General features: G+C 42.7%; 3 protein-coding genes and 1 non-coding gene across 5 annotated transcripts in view; 3 read left to right on the top strand and 1 right to left on the bottom strand.

Moving 5' to 3' along the window:
• The window catches only part of alox5ap (arachidonate 5-lipoxygenase-activating protein), a 2,168-nt gene extending 716 nt beyond the window's left edge, over nucleotides 1-1,452 (top strand). The window contains exons 3-5 of the mRNA XM_076031750.1: nucleotides 614-684; nucleotides 947-1,028; nucleotides 1,129-1,452. Of these exons, the coding sequence (XP_075887865.1) occupies nucleotides 614-684; nucleotides 947-1,028; nucleotides 1,129-1,291 (316 nt within the window). The 3' untranslated portion in view covers nucleotides 1,292-1,452. The remainder of the gene's footprint in view (nucleotides 1-613; nucleotides 685-946; nucleotides 1,029-1,128) is intronic.
• Nucleotides 1,453-1,454: 2 nt separating this feature from the next.
• Nucleotides 1,455-4,074, bottom strand: medag (mesenteric estrogen dependent adipogenesis). Its single transcript, XM_076031749.1, has 6 exons — nucleotides 3,787-4,074; nucleotides 3,572-3,696; nucleotides 2,471-2,586; nucleotides 2,216-2,371; nucleotides 1,937-2,114; nucleotides 1,455-1,873 (listed from the first exon to the last, which is right to left on the bottom strand). Exons 1-5 carry the CDS (start codon nucleotides 3,987-3,989, stop codon nucleotides 2,085-2,087), a joined length of 630 nt encoding a protein of 209 aa, XP_075887864.1. The 5' UTR covers nucleotides 3,990-4,074; the 3' UTR covers nucleotides 1,455-1,873; nucleotides 1,937-2,084.
• Nucleotides 4,075-5,166: 1,092 nt separating this feature from the next.
• On the top strand, nucleotides 5,167-13,368 carry b3glctb (beta 3-glucosyltransferase b). Of its 2 annotated transcripts, none has more exons than XM_076031747.1 (15): nucleotides 5,167-5,350; nucleotides 6,138-6,175; nucleotides 6,283-6,313; nucleotides 6,517-6,626; nucleotides 8,135-8,211; nucleotides 8,589-8,700; nucleotides 8,824-8,960; nucleotides 9,231-9,294; nucleotides 10,047-10,163; nucleotides 10,722-10,791; nucleotides 11,508-11,621; nucleotides 12,048-12,147; nucleotides 12,266-12,385; nucleotides 12,487-12,631; nucleotides 12,762-13,368. In XM_076031747.1, exons 1-15 carry the CDS (start codon nucleotides 5,290-5,292, stop codon nucleotides 12,894-12,896), a joined length of 1,431 nt encoding a protein of 476 aa, XP_075887862.1. In that variant the 5' UTR covers nucleotides 5,167-5,289; the 3' UTR covers nucleotides 12,897-13,368. The 2 variants fall into 2 exon arrangements, with proteins under 2 accessions (XP_075887862.1, XP_075887861.1); XM_076031746.1 differs by lacking the exon at nucleotides 5,167-5,350 and adding an exon at nucleotides 5,626-5,710.
• A 3,410-nt stretch (nucleotides 13,369-16,778) lies between these two features.
• trnar-ucu (transfer RNA arginine (anticodon UCU)) lies at nucleotides 16,779-16,870 on the top strand. The gene is given in 2 exon segments: nucleotides 16,779-16,815; nucleotides 16,835-16,870. It is a non-coding gene; the product is annotated as a tRNA-Arg (tRNA).
• The last annotated feature ends 4,990 nt before the right edge of the window (nucleotides 16,871-21,860 follow it).

Genomic DNA, 21,860 nt, shown 5'->3' with positions numbered 1-21,860 from the left:
TGAAAAGGTGCTGCCCAAGTTCATTTCCTCACATTTTTCAAACAATCATCTTTCCTTTGAGGGTTCAAAAGTCAGTGCAATCGTTTTCAAATAGCAACAGTCGCATCACGTAACAGGAAACATTTACAACTGATTCTGCTGTCCCACCAACAACATCTCAATTCTCATGATGACGAAATATCCGAGCCACATCCTGCAATGAAAGTTATTTGAGAATCCCCACCCAGACATCGGTTTGGACCTGTGGTTGTTGTGAATTTACATCTTCAGAAAAGGAGTCATCATGTTTCATGCCTTGGTTGTTTTATGGCATGGGGAAGAGGTGTTTGCAACATGCTGCACTGATTATTGCAACCTATTGCAACAGCAAGAAACGGGCTGCCTTGGATTGCCGGGGTCATTTTTTCCTGGCTTGCCTGTTTTAACTTTGTTCCACCAACACCCACCGAGCAGCAGACCTGCATTTTTTTTTTCGCCCCACTGTTTCCTAACATACCCGTTGTCGTTGAAAATTCAAACAGATTGCCGAAGTCCTTTCATTGCAGGCAACTTCCTTGAAATGTGCTAACCACAAACTGTTCTAAACTGCATTTTTTTTCTTTCTTCTTTTCAGTCGTAACTGCATGGACCTCTATCCCACTTTCTTGGCTGTGATGTGGTGTGCCGGTCTGTGTCTCAGTCAAGGTGACGATTAGACTTGAGCTGGAGCAAGACACTCCCCTCATGGAGAATTTAATTCATCAAACACTTTTTTTTAATGCCAGACTTCAGTGGAGCAGTTTCACATGTTTGAGTATCCAAAAAGCAAATCTCCAGAACAGCAGATTTAGCCGTCTGTTTACAGCCTCTCTCTCTTTTGCCAATGCTTTGTTGGGCCTTCCACATGCTTGTCAGGAGGCAATGCCAGGGCACAACAATACTCTCCACTGTGTCTATCTGTTTGTAGCTCCTGCTGCCTTTTCTGGGATCATCTATCTTGTGGTGAGGCAGAAGTACTTTGTGGGATACATGGGACAGACCTCACAAAGGTAAAACCAGAAACACAGGACCTGGAGAGTGACCAGACACATGTTTGCGCAGATTCAAGCATTCTTCTTCTCTCTCATCTCTCTCTGATTTCGTTGGCAGCACTCCCGGCTACCTGTTTGGGAAGCGCATCCTCTGCTTCCTGTTCCTCATGTGCATCGTGGGCATCTTCAACTACCTGCTGATCAGCCACTATGGCAGTGACTACAAAGACTACGTGGAAACCATCACCAGCGCCGCATCCGCTCTCCTCCTCATCCCTTAATCCGCATGCAAAAGATGCATCTGACAACAAACAACCCCATGTTGTTTCTCCTGCTTGTGAGAACAGTTGCTTAGCCAATTAAAAATGAGTAACCGCAGTGGGCGGAGCAGAATTAATTTGTGTTTAATGATCCCAAAAAAATAAAGACATTGCGACGACAATCCTCTTTGAATCAATTATTATTTCATTTTATTGTTTATTAGTTTATTTAATTAATTGTTCTTTTAATTTCTTTCAACGCATCATTAAATTAGAAAATCAATTGAAAGCTGCACATTGTAGCCATTTTCAGATGTTTATATTTTCTGTAAAGGAACATTTTTTTTTTAAACCTCTTTAGTTTCCATCTTCGTTGGACATTCCACATGTTCCACAGGAACACAAGGCAGTCTCAGAGGGGGGAGTGGACACCTGGCACAGAGTGTCGTCACTAGCTAGGAAGCATGTGACATCACAAACACATGATTTCCAGACTCGCCAGTAAAGGGGTAAAGGCTTAAATTGACCAATTAACCGGTGAGTTCATAGACATGCTTGCAGAGCACTGGAAAGTGAGTTTTGCATGATGGAGTGAACGTCCTTCTCTGGGCTTTCCAGACAAGAAGCAGAAAATAACTCAAGTGACAAAAGGTGAAGTTTCCAAACATCTGGTCACATCCTTGCGATGAGGAGAGGTACAGTAGACCGGTCCTTCAGGCAGGCCATCACTGCAACCATTCCAATGCAGGTCAAAGAGTTTGCTGTAGGAACCGACTCCGTGAAAAACTGAGCCAATGAGCCGTCTTGTCTCCAATCAGCCCACAGCCATCCATGTCTTCCTCAGCTGGTGTTGATAGAGATGCAGTCGAACGCAGAGTTAGGCACGGTGCCGAGCACCAAGAAACAGCAATGGGAAGAAGTTTAGACAAACTTTGACTCACTCACCTTAAACAACCTTTTGCTGAAGCCAAACCAGTGTGCAAAGTCAAAGAGGGCGTCAGAGGAATACTTTAGGGTGAAGGAGGCGTTTGTCCACGCAGGCGAGACTTTGACTGGTGGTGAGCAGATGACACAGCTCTCCAGAAGCTCAGCCAAGTCAATCTGCCGTTGGGAGAAGAAGAAAAAAAAAAAGAAAGAGTGAGTGCTTTGAGTCAGCACAGGAATTAATGAGCAATAAAAGAAACAGAGAGCCCTCCTCACATCCACCCTGTAGCTTTCCCCAGCGACGGAGGAGATGGTCCAATCCAGGCCGCGCTCCATCTGACACCTGATGAAGGGATCACTGCCGTCGACAGACACCACGTACCTCTGTGGCACTGCACTCAGGAAAGGTTACAGACAACAAGAAGAGTGTCATTTTCAAACTGAGCACAGTGTTTTCCCAACTTCAACCATCTGTTGTTAATAACTTTGCATGGGACATTTGTCTGTGGTGCCTTTGCAGTAACTGAACCAAAACCTGGACTGAAGGACAGACCAAAACGATTAAATTACAACTACAAAAAAAGAGAAAAAAATGAGTCACCGCCGAATTTAGCACCTCACTCGCTTTAGCACCAGATTTTGCTGACCTCACAGGACTGGTGACATTTTATATCGCGGTGTGCAATACGACTGATAAATTCTTTGGAGCAGCTGTGCTGCGTGCGCTTGTGCCATAAAGAAAGAAAGATCAGGGTTGCTGGTATAAATTCTCCACACCATCCATTTGAAATGCCCTGAGTTTGACAGGCCAGTGTGAGTCAGTGGCCAGTCAAACTGCATGGTCCCCTTGAGAGGAGTGGAGTCGTAAAAGCCACGTTTTGAGTTCAAAATTACTAGTGGCTCTTTTACACACTGTGATTCAGCTCAGTTGCCTGAGGGAGTTACCACACATTCCTGCAAAGCAGGCATCATGGATTTCAACAGTGATGTGTGAAAACCACTTCACCAATGTTTTTGTGTTTCCAGCCTGTCATCCTTTGCATGTATTTATATATATTGTTATATTTCTATTTCATGTGTATTTCTATTTTCCTTCCTGCAGTGAAAGCCGAGAGACTCACAATTTCGTTATGCTTGCATGACAATAAAAGCTATTGAATCTCGAATCTGTCAGCAAACCCAACAGCAATGAGCCACTTTCGTTTATTATCTTATTTTTTTTCTTTTTCTGGCTCCTCTTTTCAGAAAGTATACGAGCAGTTCAGTAAACCTGGTGGCTGCAGAAACGGTGCAAACTTGTTATTCGTGTAATTACATTTAATTGCATGCTGATGAACACTTTACTGGAAGGCGCACTGGGTTGCAAATTTAACCCACCTCCGGCTCCACAGTCAGTTTCTGTGCAGTCTTCCAGGCAAGCAGAGGCCACCAAATAAATCCTCTTGGACAGCAGGCTCTTCCTGGTGCTGCTGTACTCCCACAAGTTGTTCATCTTCACTTTACTGTCGTGCGAAACATATCGCACGCCTCAGGTGAAGTCGCTTTAATCCACAGCAACGGGTCAAAAGTGTATCCCGAAGTGTTTTTCTCACCTTCCGAGTGACTTTTGGAAAATCACTCGCTCTCCGCACGTCTCGATGTCATCGATCAGGACCAGGCTGCTGTCCGGATCGCTGCTTACCAGGAGGGCAGAGCCGCCGACCTTCTCCACGGAGAAGCCGGCCGGAGGAGAGCGCAGAAAGTCCTCCAGTAGCGTCACCTGCAGCCGGCTAGGGGGCGATTTGCTCACCGTCATGGTAGATGCAGTCCCTCCACTCACTGATCTGCTCCCGCTGGAGACGTCCACTGGTGCCCCCCCGCCCCTTACAGAGTAAGATAAACCAAACACCATCAAGAGAAGTTCCACGTGTTTTAAACAAAGATAACTTCCGGTAGATTAAAAATAAAACGTTCCCTCTACCCACACAAAAAAGAACAGCAAATCAATAAATAATCCAATAAAGTTACGACATATTCTACGTGAAAATCGAAGTTATTTTGTTACGTCTTGTTAATTAAGCCCTTTTTGGTGATGTTGTGAATATTAGTGTGCTTTTATTTTGAAGGTGTAATTCAACGAACAGTGCCTTACTTTATTGAAGGCCTCATTTGGCCCAGTAAGTGGAAATAGCAGCTGGACTCCGTAGGGGAAAAGTACAGCACCTAATTCTAAACGCACCAACCCATTAACAAGATCATCTCACCAGGAATAGTCTTATTACTCTAAAACCTACTGGATTTATGTCAGCATGTCCCTCTGCCGACAGTTTCCTCACTGTTACACAACACGCTCATCCTCTCTCTCCCTTTGGTTTTACAGCAGAGGCAGGCTGATTCATTTTAACCGTCAACAAATCCATATTTGGACTCCACTGGTGAATCATTTGGATTATCTGTATGTCACAAACTTTCCAGGATTTAAGGGGAAGTGGAAAAAAACGGCGGTTAGCTGCATGATGTTTCAGGAGCCGAGTAGAAACAAGGCAACTAAAGTAGTGCTGCAGTAATGTCTGCTATTATTTAAAGTTTTATTTTTATTTATTGTTTTACTCTGCACAATTCCCATTAGTAATGTTTTCTAAGCATGTGTAGATTGACAATGACAGAATGGAATGTTCATTCTTCCTTTGCTTCCTTGAACTTCAAAAAATGTGTTTAAAAAACAGGTTCTGGAAATTAGCTCTCTGTGAGGTCACAGAGGGCAGTGATATATACTGTACCTCACCAACAAACTAGTTAAAACATTTATATGCACGTATAACATTAAACTAAAATGTCACTCTTCATGGGAACAGGTGAAGTTCTTCATAATTACATTTCTAATTCTATATAGAAGTATTGTAACGTAGATCGGCGCAATTATGTTTTTCCATAAGCGACTCGCATACTTGGGCTCCGCTAGAGGTCGCGAAAGCTCCATATTGTAATCCAACGGATTCCTCGCACATTTTGAGTCGAATTCGCTGTTGTGCCTGTGCAGTTATGTGGTCGGCCGAATTCCTGCCTCGGCCATGAAAACAGACTAGTTTCAGACAAATACCAGCAACCACGGGACCATGTTACACCATGAAATAATAACCGGATGGAAACTGGCCGCTGCGCTTCTCCTGGGCCTTGGTAAGTGGCGTCGACGCTCTCCCGGCGGAAGCTATAGCATTAGCCACAACGCTAGCATCAATCTCTAGATGGAAAGATGGTACCGGAAGTTGCTTCGACGTCGTCCTCTTTCTCATAGTAGCCTTAAAGGTTGAAAGCTACAAAAGCCAACACACATAAGAGCTTCATTATCTTCTATAAAGTGTTTCATCACAAGTATTTAGTCAACAAATGCCATTACTTGTTTTCTCGGCGGTACCTGTGATGTCTTGGACGCCACGCTGTGTTTTATTATGGAAGGCTAACTGGAAATGGTGTTGTATACAATAACGAATGAATGCAGGTGGACGCAGGTTTTACTACCTAGGCGACGTGCAACAGGTGTCAGTACTTATCAACTGGAAAACGGTGTTATTTAAGCGCACTTATCAACCCAGTTTGTTGTGAACTTTACCTTTCCACAGGGTGTTCGCTTAACTGTTGAAAATGTCATCAGACCCGCTACAAATAATGGCATTTTGATAAGTAACAGATATTTCGTAGGTCTTTGTCTAACAAAACAGTCATTTCAAAAGCAAACGCCCCCAGCAATCACTTTGTTGATGATTACAACATGCATTAAAATATGCTGAAGTAACCTGCAATGTGATGGACTTGATGTGACAGAAAACACCATTTACTCTATATGTGCCTCAAAATTGTTGTTGTCATCATCCAAGAAAATGTTTCTGTTGGTGAACCTTTGCATGATAATGATGATGATGATGATGATGATGATGATGATAAGATTAAGAAATATTTTTTTCAGGTCCCTGCATTGCAGACGTTGGTCTTTCTCATGGAAGTGTAAGTCAGAATGTCCCCTCACACATTCACGTTCATGCGTCATTATTCTTGGTCATGGGGCTTAACAGTTTGTCGTACTTAACACAAACTCCTGTGTCTTCCTGCAGGCTGCAGAGCTCCAGGGGGCTGCCTCTATTGGTGAGTCCGATTTTTGTGTTTTGTAATGCATATGAACTGAAATTTGTCAACCGTGACATAAAACCCAAGGAAATGAGTCATACAGGGCTTAATACTGAATTGATTGGATACTTGCCAAGGTTCCTTAACATTTCAGAGAAGTTTGTCTTTCGCATTGCCTCTTTAATCGCTCACCAATCTTGTTTTCTGTTTCCTTCTCTCAGGGTTAAATGAGGTGGTACTGGTTATCCAAAGTCAGAGGAACTCATATCATGCCCGTCGTGGTCATCAGAGGAAGGCGGAGATTCTGCAACAGGCTGCTGGAATGGGACAGGTAACATAAAGGGTGTCAGAGGATATTTATTGGTCAGCCATCAATAAGAACGTAATGAATTTAATGGATAAAATGGACGTGGCATGATGATGCATCTCCTTCATCACTTTAAAAAGTGTTGTTTGTTGTGTTTGCAACCTTATCCTCTTTTCCCCCCTAACTTTGTTTTGTTACTGTCTTTCAAGCACTGCTGTATTGTGGCCTAATTGTAAGTGCAACCTTGTAATCGCCGAACATAATCAATATGTTTTTAAATATTGATAAGGGGATTGGAGGAGTTTTATGAGCCAGTGTGTGCTCAGCAGAGAATTCAATCAGGGAGATCCATCTCAAAAGTTGTCAAGATGCACCTCTTTAGCAGGAACAAGTGAAAGGAGCGAGCTGGCCGCTAAAGCCAACTTTGCCACTTTACTACTGGAGAGAGTAAACCGCGCACGCTGTATGAACGTATCAGAGGAGCTTAAACATACACACCATTCTGCATGGACCATCAAATCGTGATGGTGAATTTGTCTTGTAGGCGAGGTAGATTAGTAACACCCTACAAGGCTTTATTATGCTCAGATGCTGTAAAATACATTCAGGTGTTTCTATCAACCCTGAGTCTGTCATAAACTCTGACAGCTTGTTTTCCGCCTGATTCATCCTGTTTTCCAGACAGCGTTTCAAGTTTTCCGTCATATTGTAAATCACAGAAGTTACGACAAAGTGAACGGTTGTTAATTCTCACTGCTTTACTGTTTACAGAGGAATACCGTCCAGGGAGATACAAACATTTAGTGATGCCCGTGCCACATGGCTCTTTAGTAGATGTTAGTGCAGCCGTGTTTTCCTTTTATTTCCAGTAAGGTCTCATTGACCACTCAGTTCACTCCAGTGACAATGAAGCCAGGCACACTTGAAGAAGAGGTGTGCTGGTCTCTGTGGAGACAGAGAGAAATGACTCTGTTGTGTTTGCCAACACTTTTTCTTCCCGAGCCTCTTTGGTAATGTTTTTTATTCGCTCATGGGTCACAAAGGGAAGTGAAGCCTGTTCATATTTTCTTTTCTTTTGCTTCTTGAGAATTTATCAGGATTCAAAGTTTAAAGAAATGACATAATTTCAGAGGGCTTGTGATGAAACAGACTATTTATTACCCAATCATTTTTCCCTACAGTGGCATTATTGCGCTCTCATTTTGATAAGGTTTTTAAAAGCCCTACATATGTGCCTTCACATAGTAAAAAATAAGCATATTGGTTTGCAGTTTGTGAGAGACGGTTGCTCCCGTTTCTCTGTGAAGCGAAGTGTCCCAACCTGTGCTGCTGGTGACACACCCTCGACCTCATTTTGGCGCCACGATTGTTGAAACCTGTGGCTCTTGTCACCATAATACTATTACAAATGTGTCCATACAAGTCTTTGTATAGGAAGATGAGCGACTTTGAGCTGTGCCCTCTACTGGTGGAAGTGGAGCCACGTAACTGAGGCAACGTGAAAACACTTTGCTGTCTCTTCTTTCACACAGGGAGACCCCCTTGTTCTGCTGCTGCACGAACTGTCCATGTACGAAGGGGACTGGAGTATTCTGCCCGCCCTGCCTCGGTAGCCACTGGGAACACACACACACAAACAAATCAGTTAAATCTGACACCGTTAAGAGTTCAATTTATGCCACATTTCTATTATTTTCTCTTTCATCACAGACAAAGTTGCAGCGCAGCATGATTAACTCCTACAAAAGCTCCAGATCTGAAAAAAAAAAAAAAAAAAAAAACGTATTTTGCATGTTGGAGGTTCTCTTTTTGTTCCGTTTCTTCAATGACAGTTTAGAGATATTTCACAGATTGTGAAAAAAAAATGAACGCACTCATCTCAAAATGCAGAATGAACATGAACTGATTTCATTCTGTGTGAAAAGTCATTCCGTGCTTTTACCCAGCAAACAAATGTGACAAATGCCGTGTCATTGATCCTTCCAGGCTCTTGGCCTCTCACGGCCAGTCAGCTTCCTGGTTTGTCTTCGTCGAGGAGGGAACCAGAGTCACACTTCCTGCTCTGCTGCGGGCGCTCCACAGACACCCAGCCCAGGAGGTAAGATGCACCGCGGCATGCAGGCATCCCTGCAAACCTGCCGCGCGTCGATCCCACTGATGCACCGAATTGATTAATTGCATCTCGTCTCTTTGCCTCGCGCTTGTGCTTTGCGTCTCGCAGGAGTGGTTTCTGGGGAAGCCGCTTCATGACAGCGAGGCCTCTATCATCCACCACTATGCCTTTGCCGAAGACCCCATCTCCTTCAGTTACCCCGACCCTGCAGCAGGCTGGGCTCTCAGCGTGTCGTTGCTTCGCAGGTTTGTTTGTCTGCTGTTGCCAGCGAGTGTGCGTTTCCACTTTGAGCTCTAATCTTTGAAATCTTTGTGAACGTTTTGCTTGTTGAAATCACGCTCGGTTACCTTAAAAAAAGCATAACAAGAGATTTGTGAGTCAAGGCAGGAATTTCTTTTGGCTCAGCATAGCACCTGCTCACACTGCACATTACCTAGAAATGCTGTCTTGTAGTTTTACAAACTTCTTTTTATGCCTCCTTCTACTCAACTTTTCCCCTCTGCTGTGCTCTTCAGACTGGCTGATCGGGTTCAACTCGAGCGGCTGAAGTCAGATTTTACTATCGACTTAAAGCACGAGGTACTTGGAAACAAATTTCAATTTCCATCATCTCAGTGAAGCGATGTGCCTTGTCTTGCCCCTTAATACTGTATTTGCGCCTCAACAACAGCTGTAAAATGCGTGAGAGGCATCACGTTGTCAAGGACTTTTGAAGAATGGGGATGCTTCAACTATATATAAATTGGCAAACAACATTTTGCCGGTGACAGCTGGGCTTTTGTTAAACGGCTCTCAAGCCCGCAGCAGCAGGCTTGCAATGAATCTGCTACTCCACAAGTCATAAATTCAGCAATTCTCTGCCCGAGAGGGCTCAGATTTTTTTTTTTTAAATAGATGGTCGGGGTGATTAAATGTATTTAATCACTAAATGTGTTAAATTAAATGTATTTAATCACCGCCTCATTAATGGAATATATTTTTTATCACTTTAAAGGCTCAGTAAAAGAGGGAAAATAAAATTTGCTGTAAACTTTAAGTGGTCCCCTGACAAGCGCTGCACCAAAATACTTAGCACACTCGCACTTTTTTTTTTGTCAGATTCAGATCTTTATTCGTCACATGCTCACAAATGCATGAGAACTGGCCACATGACTGTGCAGTCGAAAAGCAAGTGAAAAATCTAACTTTTAAATGCAATCAAGTAATAAATATATAATAAAATATGCTGTAAATTGAACTAGGGCAGATAAAAGAGACAAAACCAGTTTGCGCAAAAAGCAGTTTTTCTCATTAACTCGTGCCTTTCACTCATCTGTGTGTCTTCCACGCAGATTGCGTTGTTTATCTGGGAGGAAGGAAACGGGCCGCGGCTGACAGCAGTTCGGGAGTTTTGCGTGGACGAGAGAGACGGCTGCGCTACGTCATTTACATCCTACCTGGCAAACTGTGTGTGTATTCACGGCATCACACATCAACATATGTGTGTGGGATTTAAAGAGAAAAGCTGTAATGCAACTATGGAAGCCTATGGGTCAACTTTGATGGTGTCACTTTGAAAGGCAAAATGTTACAATTCAAAAGAACAGCACGTCTATTAATAGCCCAATACTGGAAGTTTTTTTTTTTTTTTTTTTTTTTTTTTAATTGGAACTAAGCAGGAACCAGCAGCAGGGTAGAACATCTCAAGCAGAGACAACAACACAAGGCCCTCTGACAAACGTGGCAAACAAAGCAGCACAGGTATCCAATTATTATATGTATCTTATCATCAGTTCTCAAGTCAAGAAGAATAGGGTTGATTCATAATCTGACATAATATCAGTACATATCATGATTCATGTCATGTCAGTATTACATTAACCCCAGTTTCTTTGTTTGGGACGAGACACGTGTACTTACTGCACCTGTGGAATCCAATCATTTGTAATTAGTATTAGTATGATTTTTTTTATTTTTTTTTTTAAATAAAATAAAAACATTTTGTCTGTCACCTTTACTATTTCCAGGGAGATCCGGTGCCAAAGACAGATGTGTTTGTTGCTGTGAAAACCTGCCAGAAATTCCACCTGGATCGAGGTACGTTCATGCCTTCCTGTCTAGTTTTCAGGTTGGAATGAGCCCCACATTTATCAGGTTTCGCTAGAGACATAATGGATGCTCCTTGGTCGGATTGGTTTTGTGGGTCATTGACACAAACAATACCACAAGGCCCAGAGTGTCAGATTTTTACTGCTGTTTAGTTTTTAGTGACTGTAAAGTAAAGTGACAGTAGATAGTAATTTTCTTGCAATACGTTTTCATACCTGCAGGCGTTATCATGTCAGGATGCAGAAAAAGTGTTTCAGCTGCATTTGAGTGTAACTGCATTTTGATAACTGTCGAGCCAAAGGGGACAGTTTTACTTCAAGTTTTCACGTGGCAAAATAAAAACAAGTACTGGTGGAATCTGCAGCTTTGTTTGCTGCCATGCTGTTAATGTTACTTAATCCAGAGTTCAGCTTCCTGGTGGTAAAAACCTTTTTATCATTCATAACCTTGCATGCACCGGCCCTGGAAATTGTTATGGATTCTGTAATTATCCAAAACACGATGGTGCTGCGTGTACGGGATAAAAATGAGCCGCTCATTACAGACTCTTTAAAAATGCTAGCGAGCGGTAAACAAGGTCGAGTGCCGTTAGCTTTGTTTTGCTTTTCAGACTTGCACCAGCTCCCATGTTAATGCACTGTATGAACTACTTTTAAAGTTTTGAGATACCCCCCCCCCCCCCCCCCATCTCCTCCTGTTTACAGTGCCAGTTGTGAAAGCAACCTGGGAGAAAGACGCAGACTTTTTGGAGTTCTACAGCGACGTCACTGATGCCTCCATACCTACAGTCAGCCTGGGAGTAGCCAACACTGAGAGAGGTGACCAGGAACAGTCTCCCTCTCTGCTCTCTTACTGAAAGACAAACCAAAGGCACTGGTGCACTTTCAAAAGGCTTTTACAATTCAGTGACAGAACATGAGTCTTCTGCCTGGCGCAGTCAACACGGACCAGTCAGGGACAGCAATTTACTCACATTACTGAGTCTACTGCGGTGAACTGCAGGCTTTAACTAAGTGAAATGTGAACAATTTTTCACAGAGAAGGAACTTAAGAGTGATTCTTTCCTTCAATGCTATCCATCAACATTAATGGGAATATCTTTGGTGTTGTAATTGTCCATTTTGCGTGCCAGATGAGTTAATGCTCCAAACTCTTCAGTATTTCAATTTAGATTTTCTATTTAATTTCTTCTTGATTTTTTGGGGGGATTTTACAAAAAAGCTGTCCCTGTCGTTTGAGTCCAGGGCATTGTGGGAAGACTTTTGCCATCTTGAGGCGGTTCCTGGCCGGCGCCGTGCCAAAGACCGACTGGCTGCTCATTGTTGACGACGATACGCTCATCAGGTTACATTTTTTTTTTCTATTTATTCAAGATTCCCATGGTTCCCCCGACAGTTGCACCACAGTCTTTTGCACTTGTCCAAAGAATGTGGTTGCTGATCTGTGTGTATGTTCCGTCCAGCCTGGCCCGGTTGCGCAGGCTCCTGCGTTGCTACGACCCGAAGGAAGCAGTGAGCCTCGGGGAGAGATACGGCTATGGCCTGCTTCGCAACGGATACAGCTACACCACAGGGGGCGGAGGGTGAGGCTGGCACAGGAATGCGTTTGTGGTGTCTGTTAGTCAATAACAGATTTTTGGACTCTTTGTTTGTTTGTTTTTACACTGTGTTTCTACGTGAGCAGGATGGTGCTCAGCAGCGCGGCTGTGTCCAGGCTCCTCTCCAGCGGTTGCAGCTGCTACAGCGATGACGCTCCAGATGACATGGTGATCGGCCGGTGCCTCACCTCTCTGGGTGTTCCCATAACACACAGTCCGCTCTTCCACCAGGTGGGTGTGACGGGCAGCACAAACTCCCAGTTTGAACACAAACGGACCCCATGAATTGGTTGGTAGAGTGATGAATGGGGTGGGAGTCACTCCCACAGGATTTATAAACCACTCGCTCTTGATGTCTCAGGCCCGACCGGACGACTACACTGAGACACTGATCTCCTCGCAGCAGGCCGTCTCCTTCCACAAGCACTGGAACATGGACCCCGTGGCTGTCTACAAGCACTGGCTGCAGGATTCCTATGAAAGGGATGAACTATAAACACCCCTCACTTTATGAAACACTGTGTTTAGTGACCTGTAGACGTAGAGTGAAATCAGAAATCTTTCACCTATTACTTTAACTGCAACGTAAGTAATGTTTTTTCTTTTAATCATTACTCAGTTCACTGTTTTAACAATCGGAAAATCCCAGAAGTGTGAATAAATGTTTAATGGTAATCAAGTGTGTATAATATACACCATGTGCAATAAGACTTAGTGACAACATGCACATGTGAGTTAACTTTTTTACCAGTTTGTATGTAAAGGTCTCTGTGACATAGGGTAATGAATATACTTTACTTTTCCATATTGGAATAATAATGTGTGGATCTAAATTTTCCATAGATTGTGTGTGTGTGTGTGTGAGAGAGACTTTCTCTAGTATGTGCTTATGTGCACAGCCTCACGTAAATGTCATGCTGTAGTTTTTCTTTTTCTAAATTTGGTAATTAAACAACTGTTTGCCTCTTCCTGCTGAAAATGTGTTATTTCTTTCCAGCACAATGTTTCAGTTTGACGTTTTGGGAGAATTCATATTTAAAATTGATCATTTTAAATGAAAGAAATTAATATTCGTGGGGAATAAAAATCATTGCACATTTACTTTAGAAAGAAGCTTCCTCAAAAGAGGTGGTTCTTGTAATTACTTTTGCTCAAAACAGTCTAAGCCAGAGAGGGCTGTCAGACTGAAATGGTAAATGGGAAGCCAAAATGTAAAACTTGGACAAAGTCGTGGGCCAACTCATCAAACTAATAACAGTGAACCTTTTCATACGGACTGAAACAGGTTTTGCTTCGACCTGAATATTGAAGAAGCAATGCTTAACCCTATACAATAAGTAACTTCATATTACACATGCAAAAATAAATGAAATGTAAATAAGATTGTATGCCTTCTGATTTAAATTTCAACAGTAACCTTTTTCCAGGGGCTAATAATACATTGAAAATTAAAGTAACAACAATAAACCAATAATAATAATAATAATAAATAATAATAATGCAATCCAATGAACGTCATGTCCTGATTGATGTGCCAAAATACCAGCAGAGTATTCTGGGTACATGTGCTGTATAATAGCCAGCTGCTCTAGGGATTTTGTATTGCCTCGCAGGTCAAATATAATTACACTGCAAACCAAATTTGGCTCATGGCCCAGAGTTTTGTGGTTTAAGCAGTCAAAAAAAAAAATAATAATTGCACTCTGGTTGCCAAATATTGGTCAAATTTGAGGATTATAAAATGTTGTAAACAAACTAGACACCACACACACAAGACACCAAACTTAATCCACTTCCTGGTTAATCTTATTCTCACCCTGGCCAAGGCCAGGCTCCCACAAACTGTCAAGTATTACTACTGTGTCACCCTGACATGAGTTGCCTTGGGAACGGGGGTAATGAGTGCCCAAATGAACACACTTCCTATTTCCTAAGAACCTCACAGATGTAGCTCATCCTAAATCCCTTACACCATGATTTGCCACATTATTATTATTATTATTATTATTATTATTATTATTATTATTATTATCTTCTTCTTTTTTTGGAAACACACTGGCAGAAGCACTGAGGAAATAGCCGAGGTTTCAGGCTCGATTATATCTCTAGATTTGCATAAATGAACTGTGAATCAGACAAAGTTATTCAGCCCAGGGTGGTTCTTGTTTGTCTTCCTCAGCAGGAAGCTCACAGGACCAAGTGTCATGTACTACGAGACTTCAGAATTCGCGTTAAGGACCAACAAACACGTAATGAAGCAATAATGTTTGTATCCAGTAGGGTAAGTCATTAAAGGGCACCTATGATGCTTTTCAACTTTTCTGAGCTTTAAAAACTGTTACAATGTTGAACCCTATCGTCAAACGATCTCGATATCGTCAAATAATGACGTTCATGCGTTTGGACGTGAGCCCTGCAAATTGTTGGGCATGGTTCTAAACGTTCTGTTCACGGAGATTTTTTCAACACTGGGCACAGAATTACGTAATTGTGTGCCGGATCTCCTTTCATGGCCAAGCTCCGGCACCCTCTCGGACTGGTTCCGCCCTCCCCCGCTGTGCCCCGGAAGTGATTCCGCAATGCGCTGCTCCAAGAAAATGTTTTTTCGGTGTCACGGAAATTAAAAAATATAAAATAAAAAAATACCGAGCGACTACCGAAGCACCAAGGACCACAACCGTCGGAGTGGAACGAACAGAGAAAATGTTAGAGGTTTGTTCAGCCTAATGCGGATGCGATGGAACACCGGTCTGCAGCCAGACCCCTCTCGTGCGGTCGGCAACGGGAGTGAGACGGGCTCGACTCGGCCGGTGGACGACGAGAGAATAATCAGCCACGGCAATATTTGAAAACATGTATGAGGACTGTGAGTGTATTGTTATGGAAGCAGAAAGTTATCATAATCCAAATTAAAATGCAATAGCAGAAATGCTTTTTCATTTTAAGAACGAAGCTCCATTATTTGACTCATAATTAAAATGGCTAATAAGTCACTCAATCTGCATTTTCATTTTCTTATTCAAGACTGCTCATTCTTGTACTTAATTCAAATGAAAAAGGAAAACACATTTGAGATTTTATTTTCAAAACATGCACCAGCAAAGAGTTACCAAAATTCAATATGAAATGTAAAATTCGAATCAGCAATAGCAGAATGCTTTTTCATTTTAAGAACGAAGCTGCATTTTTTTGACTCATAATTAAAATCATTAATAAATATTCCTATATGCATTTTAATTTTCTTATTCGTGTCGCACCTTTTATGACACAATCAAAAAGAAAACTGAGGGCATTGCTTTTTCATTTTCGTGGTCGTGCCTTGCACAAGAGTTACCACAACTCGAAAACGAAAACGCAATCGCAAAGCACGCGGCGCATGAAAGTGACGTCAGCAGCTCTTCACCTCCGGCAAGGCTCGGGGTGGAGTGAAGTGCAACAGAGCGTTTTCGCGGGATGCAGTAAATACGAGGAAACGAGCTGCGAAATACGCAAATCTAAAAAGCTTTCAGCGCGGAAAATCGTGCGTTGCTGCTCTGGAGGGGCCAGATATCAAATACAAAAGCCCGCAAATTAGTATAATAGGTGACCTTTAAGCTAATGTTGAGTTGTTGTTGCATCCAATTGTTTTTTTGCGGAGGCTACACAATGTAACACAAACATAACATTTTATCTTGGAAGTTTTTGATGAGTTTTCAAAAACATGGCCGTGGCCATGACGTCGTTCGCATAGTGACGTCATTAGCATGCTAGCTAACGTGCTAATAACAGTGCATTTTTTGCTTTTATTTTGCTGGTGTGTGATAAAATGCCACATTACTGTCCCCACGACGATTGCAATTCGCAACAATGGAAACTTCTTCTTCATTTCAATGTTTCCCTGTCCATATTATTATTGTACATCCCTCATATGCGTGTTCGTATTATACATATTATTCCCTATGCACACATTTCATTAAATTGTCATTCAGTAAAAATACGTCTTTTCACCTCATTAGGAAATTCGACAGCAAGGCTTTTGAAAAAATCAACAGAGATGCTTTTTTTTTCGTTGAGACTTGAATAAATTCAGCTATTTCATGCACCGTGAATCACTGAAAAGATTACAAATTCCAAACTAATTACTGATTAGAGAAGCTCTGACTGACAATGAAAGATCACGATCTGCTCTAACTGAGCATCATTTCAGGCACAATAAGTACAGAATTGATATACTGGGATTAGCATTTTTCTTTAGTGCTGAACATGAGAGACAAGGGAAGAAGCTTGCCTCCATTTTTTGTTTAAATATAGCAGCAGGAACAGCTATTTTACTCTCAGCAGGCGTGGCCTTGCCAAACACTAAGTATGGGTGGTCAGCCAGAGGGCTCCAGTTTCAGCTGGCTCTGTGGCGCAATGGATAGCGCGTTGGACTTCTAGTCAAGCACTTGAGGAGTGATTCAAAGGTTGTGGGTTCGAGTCCCACCAGAGTCGTATTTTACCCTAATCTTGCGAATTTGACAACGTAACGACAATAAAGTCTGGCCACGTATTCATGTGTGTAGTCATAAAACATTGAAATGCAATAGAAAATACATATGTATAGAGACCAAAGTTATTTTAAAATGTTAGCCTGATTCAACAGCTGGGATACAACAGAGGAGAGCAAATGAGACATCTGAAAACATTTAATAACTCTAACATTTTTTGCTTCCTCAACATAAGTTTCTGCTAAATCGTCCTCATTGGGCCTTTAAAGCTGCATCACGTTCATGCAACAAAAGGACTTCCTGACTCATGCATCTGCATCAAATTATCAGCAGTCTCCTGATGCAGTTTAAAATGGAACATTGTGCTCTGATTATATATTAAGAGTCTATATTAACATAACACTTGATTCACCTTAAGCCAGCCAAAGCTGGGAATGTTGGACAAAATTATTTTCAAATATTGACTTTTGCTGCAAAAAAAGAAAGAAAGAAATTCTTCTAAATGAGCCATTTGGCTGCTAAGCGCCTTTTGCGGTCAGCTCATTTCCTTGATGATGAAGTAATGATAGTTTCAGCTTCATTATGGGTAGAATCTTCTGTCTACAAAGCTAAGTTTGAGGGTTTTCTTTTTTAAATACTTTATCTGCATTTTAATGTCATAGGGCTTTATTATTATTGATTTTATAGATATCTGGATGAATTGAATTTCTATCTTTGACACCTCAAATGAGAAGTTAGGCAGAAGTTTTCCTTTTTATGGGGTTTATTTTACCTAGATAATAATCCCTGCCTATATATATTCACTCCTTTCCTTCAAAGGAGGCTGATTGGTCCGGAAATGTTCTGGCCAGATGGGAACAAGTGATAAATTTTGAAGATGGATTTTCAAAACTTCACCTTCACTGATCCAGCTGCATTTCAGGCCAATAGGAGACGCTAAAAGGTGTACGCGCACTAGTTGTTTTTATCCGTGTAAATAATGCCCATAACAAAAATATTTTTCAGTGTTGGCATGAATATTCACAGATTGTGAATATCACTCTGTGAAAAAAAACAATCTTCTATTTTACATGTCAAGGTCATCTTGTTAACAAGTCCATCAGTGCTTCTCAGCGCCAAATGTTGCTTGAAAAAAGAAATCACCAACATCCTAAAATAAGAGGGAAACTGGCGAAGGTAAAATTTAAATTTTTGTTTCAGTCCCTATTTTGTAGGATAGCTTGTATCAAAACAAGACCTTTGAAAACTCTTTGGTTCATTTGTTTCTCTGTTTTGACCTGAATATTTCTCAACTGAGCACAAATTGTCCTAGACTTTTGGTTAAAGCCTCACCACAGATATTTTACATGGGCACGCACATCTTTTGTAGCCTCTGCTTTAATGTGTTCTGCGCAGCCACAAATTCCATCCTGGTCTTGAAACACAATGCAACTCAGCAGTGTTTGAATATTGAAAACAGTGGGTTGAATTCCAATACAGACAGCCACTTTAAATGAATACAAGCAAACAGGTGGCAGGTGGTTGTGACTTGACTGGTTATGGAGTAGACTTACTGGAGTACATATGCAGCAAATGCCTCTACAATCCCAAATTCAATATTGATACACGCTCTGTGATAATTTGAGCTACTCAGTCTGACTTTAAAAGACTCCAAGTGAGAAACATTTCCCCTGTGCTTGAACAAAGAAATTAATCAACTTTTCCTCAGCAGTCGAAGTCCTGAAGGGCAACTGGAGCGTTCCACGACTGTGATGCTGTGACAGCAGATGGCTCTGTCGATGAGACGTTTTGTCTTAACTGAGCATATTTAGTCTCGACAGGCTGCGACAATTGTCGAATACTTGGAACTGCCATCAATTTGTGCCAAACGTTTTGCAGACTTTTTATGCTTTATAGCTTCATCTTTGTACTGCGTTTGATTTCTTTGAGGCGCAGCTGTTTTTCTTTCATCACTCCAAACAAAACAAACAGTTAGATTAAAGATTCCAACTTCAGTTCTTTACATGGGCACTTAATACTGCGACACCATTTCCCAGACTTTACTATGAATGGTTGCTGCTCTCCTAATGTAATGGAATTTGCGAGCGTGAGGTTCATCTTTTGACTTTTCTGGCAGCAGCTTCAACCCAGGAAGTATGTTTGTCTTGTTCCTTACTTCCTTCCTTACTTCTTCTGCCGCATTTTCCAGGGTCGGGTCGCGGGGGCAGCAGCCTAAACAGAGATGCCCAGACCTCCCTGGCCCCAGTCACCTCCTCCAGCTCATCCGGCGGGACCCCAAGGCGTTCCCAAGCCAGCCAGGAGACATAGTCCCTCTAGGTCTTCCTCGAGGCCTCCTCCCAGTCGGACCTGCCTGGAACACCTGCCCAGGGAGGCGTCCAGGAGGCATCCGGAACAGATGCCCGAGCCACCTCAGCTGGCCCCTCTCGATGCGGAGGAGCAGCGGCTCTACTCCGAGCTCCTCCCGGGTGGCCGAGCTTCTCACCCTGTCCCTCAGGGTACGCCCAGCCACCCTGCGGAGGAAACTCATTTCGGCCGCTTGTATTCGCAATCTTGTTCTTTCGGTCACTACCCAAAGCTCGTGACCATAGGTGAGGGTGGGAACGTAGATCGACCGGTAAATCGAGAGCCTCGCCTTTCGACTTAGCTCCTTCTTCACCACGACGGACCGCTACAGCGACCGCATCACTGCAGACGCTGCACCGATCCGCCTGTCGATCGCACGCTCCATCCTCCCCTCACTCGTGAACAAGACCCCGAGATACTTGAACTCCTCCACCTGAGGCCGGATCTCCCCTGCTTCATAACTTGTTTACTCATGTGCTTTCCATCTCTGCCTCTTCCCCTCTTCCCCCCTTCCCTCTTCTTTGCTTTCTTCCAGACCAGCCAGAGCAAATTGATTTGTCGTCTCCAACAAGCGTATTTTTCAAACAATCAGACCAAGATGAACAAGAAAAAGTGCGTTTGAGAAGATGCAGAGCAAGAGGGAGCGTGTAAAGAGCTTTCACACCGAGTGTGTGTGTGTGTGTGTGTGTGTGTGTGTGTGTGTGTGTGTTAATGTTGTAGTACTTGAGATGGTCTTGGTCTCAAGACCTCTTTTTAATGGTCTTGTCTTGGTCTTGGACTGGGCAGACTGGATTTTTGATCAAGGCCACTTGAGAGTCAGCCAACACTACAATGATAGATAATCCAGCTGCTGCCGTTTTACGCTCTGTTGATGACACCCAGAGTGACACACCCCCTTATTCCTAGTTGATTTATTTTTTTAATTTTATGAAGCAAAGCTGTTTTTTTTAAAAACAGTTAAAAAAGAGATGTTGCTGTTCAATTCAGAAGCAAACTTGAATTTAAAAAAGATACTGGTCAATTTGTTCTGTTGTTGTGTTCTTTGATATATAAAGTCTTGGTCTTGTCTTGGTCTCCAACCCTAAATGTCTTGGTCTAGTCTTGATACTCTCTAGTCTTGATAATGTCAGTCAGTTGGTGCGGTCTTGACTACAACACTGGTGTGTGCCGGTGTGTGTATTTGGGTGTGTGTGAGAGAGAGAGAGAGAGAGGGAGGCGGGTAGAACTGCTCACTTGGATCCATTTGTGTGTGAGCGGATGGTAGTGAGGTGAGAGGGAACACTGGCACTTCACTCAGAGTCACAGAGCCGAGGGAAGGACACGGTGGCCAGGATGTGGCTCTGTTTTCACTTTACTTCTCTGCACGGTGAACGTGTCAGCTGATTGGCACCCTGTCTGGATTTGGTCCTCCAGAAGGCTTTAGGTGTCGTCAGAAACAGGGACTTCTGCAGGATTTGTTGGTCGACTGAGTCACAGGTGCTAAACTACCCTGGATTTTCCCCCAGGCTTCATCCCAGGAGCAGGGAGACGTGAGCGGAGGACGTTGCCTCAGAGTACAGAGGATGAAGGTCTTTGTTTCATTCATCCTCTTGACCACTGAGATAAGAGGTAAAAAGCGGGATTTGGGAGAATAGGGGTCTATTTTGATTTTGTGGACAAGCTGTATTGTTCTAGAATGGGGATGCTTGTGCAGGTTGCTGATATTGTAACGTATAGAATGTGTCAGCATCCTAGAATTGCTATTGATTGCATTCACGATTACTTTCAATGTGGACGTACAGCAATGGATTATCGTGTATGCTCACCGAGTAATGTTGTCATTATTTAGTGTGTGAAATGGTGTGTGAAATTGTCCAAGTCTGTGTGAACAGTATATTTACATGGGTGGGATGGACTCGAATTGGTTTGCTTCGAGAATTCAACACAGTTAACACTGGCTCTGGTATAAAGTCATGATGTTTACCATGGTTGAATGGAATGAATGAAGGAATGAATGAACGGTCGAACAAATCCTCTTGTTTTCGTGTCATGCCGAACATTGTGTCATATGACACCTTTGCAGCAAAAACAAAATTATGCATTGTGCATGTTTGAAGTGCATGCAGGTAACTTCCATGGTCGCAGAATACATGGCTGCAGGTCATCACTGTGCACGCAGGAAAACAGAGAAAAGACTGTAGATTTTACACTATTAAACAACCCTGATATAAAAAGAAATCGACTGAAAGGGACAGTGACACCCAGCATGTTGTTGTTGTTGTGCACCGTCACCTCACCTGCTGTAGTGCACTGACTCCTCCTCACTGTCGAGAAGGTTGCTGGTGTGATTCCCAGTCCTTCCTGTGTCTGCTCGCCTTCTCTCACACAGGTCAAAGTCTTGCACTCACAGGTAATTGGTAACTCTACGTCAGCTGTAGGCGTGAGTGCGAATGCTTGTCTGCTATGAATACTGACATTTTATGTCGCGAGCTGGTCGGAGATTGTAAATATATATCTCACGCCGTCCTCGTCCCCACCTCCTCCTGAATGTCGAACCTTTTAGTGTGTCAAGACGGATGAGTGTCTGCGACAAATGCCTTTGCCTTGCAAGCAGTGCACGGCACAGACGCCACGGACATCTGTGTGTTCTTCTGGTCCCGTTCACAGGCTTC

The sequence above is a fragment of the Nelusetta ayraudi genome, unplaced genomic scaffold (genome assembly GCF_046127955.1).
Source record: "Nelusetta ayraudi isolate G7.1 ecotype Tasmania unplaced genomic scaffold, CSIRO-AGI_Nayr_v1 ptg000033l, whole genome shotgun sequence".
NCBI classification, from domain to species: domain Eukaryota; kingdom Metazoa; phylum Chordata; class Actinopteri; order Tetraodontiformes; family Monacanthidae; genus Nelusetta; species Nelusetta ayraudi.
Note: the sequence above shows the minus strand (reverse complement) of the source record. Positions and strands in the feature narration are given on the sequence as shown.

Excerpts from the sequence above, each read along its gene's own strand:
- medag (XM_076031749.1), bottom strand. The coding sequence starts at position 3,989 with ATGACGGTGAGCAAATCGCCCCCTAGCCGGCTGCAGGTGACGCTACTG. Across the intron at positions 2,587-3,571 it reads AACTGACTGTGGAGCCGGAG|TGCCACAGAGGTACGTGGTG; the intron begins GTGGGTTAAATT and ends TCCTGAGTGCAG. Across the intron at positions 2,115-2,215 it reads TCAGCAAAAGGTTGTTTAAG|CTGAGGAAGACATGGATGGC; the intron begins GTGAGTGAGTCA and ends TATCAACACCAG.
- b3glctb (XM_076031746.1), top strand. The coding sequence starts at position 5,641 with ATGGTGTTGTATACAATAACGAATGAATGCAGGTGGACGCAGGTTTTA. Across the intron at positions 11,622-12,047 it reads AGTAGCCAACACTGAGAGAG|GGCATTGTGGGAAGACTTTT; the intron begins GTGACCAGGAAC and ends GTTTGAGTCCAG. Across the intron at positions 12,386-12,486 it reads TACACCACAGGGGGCGGAGG|GATGGTGCTCAGCAGCGCGG; the intron begins GTGAGGCTGGCA and ends CTACGTGAGCAG.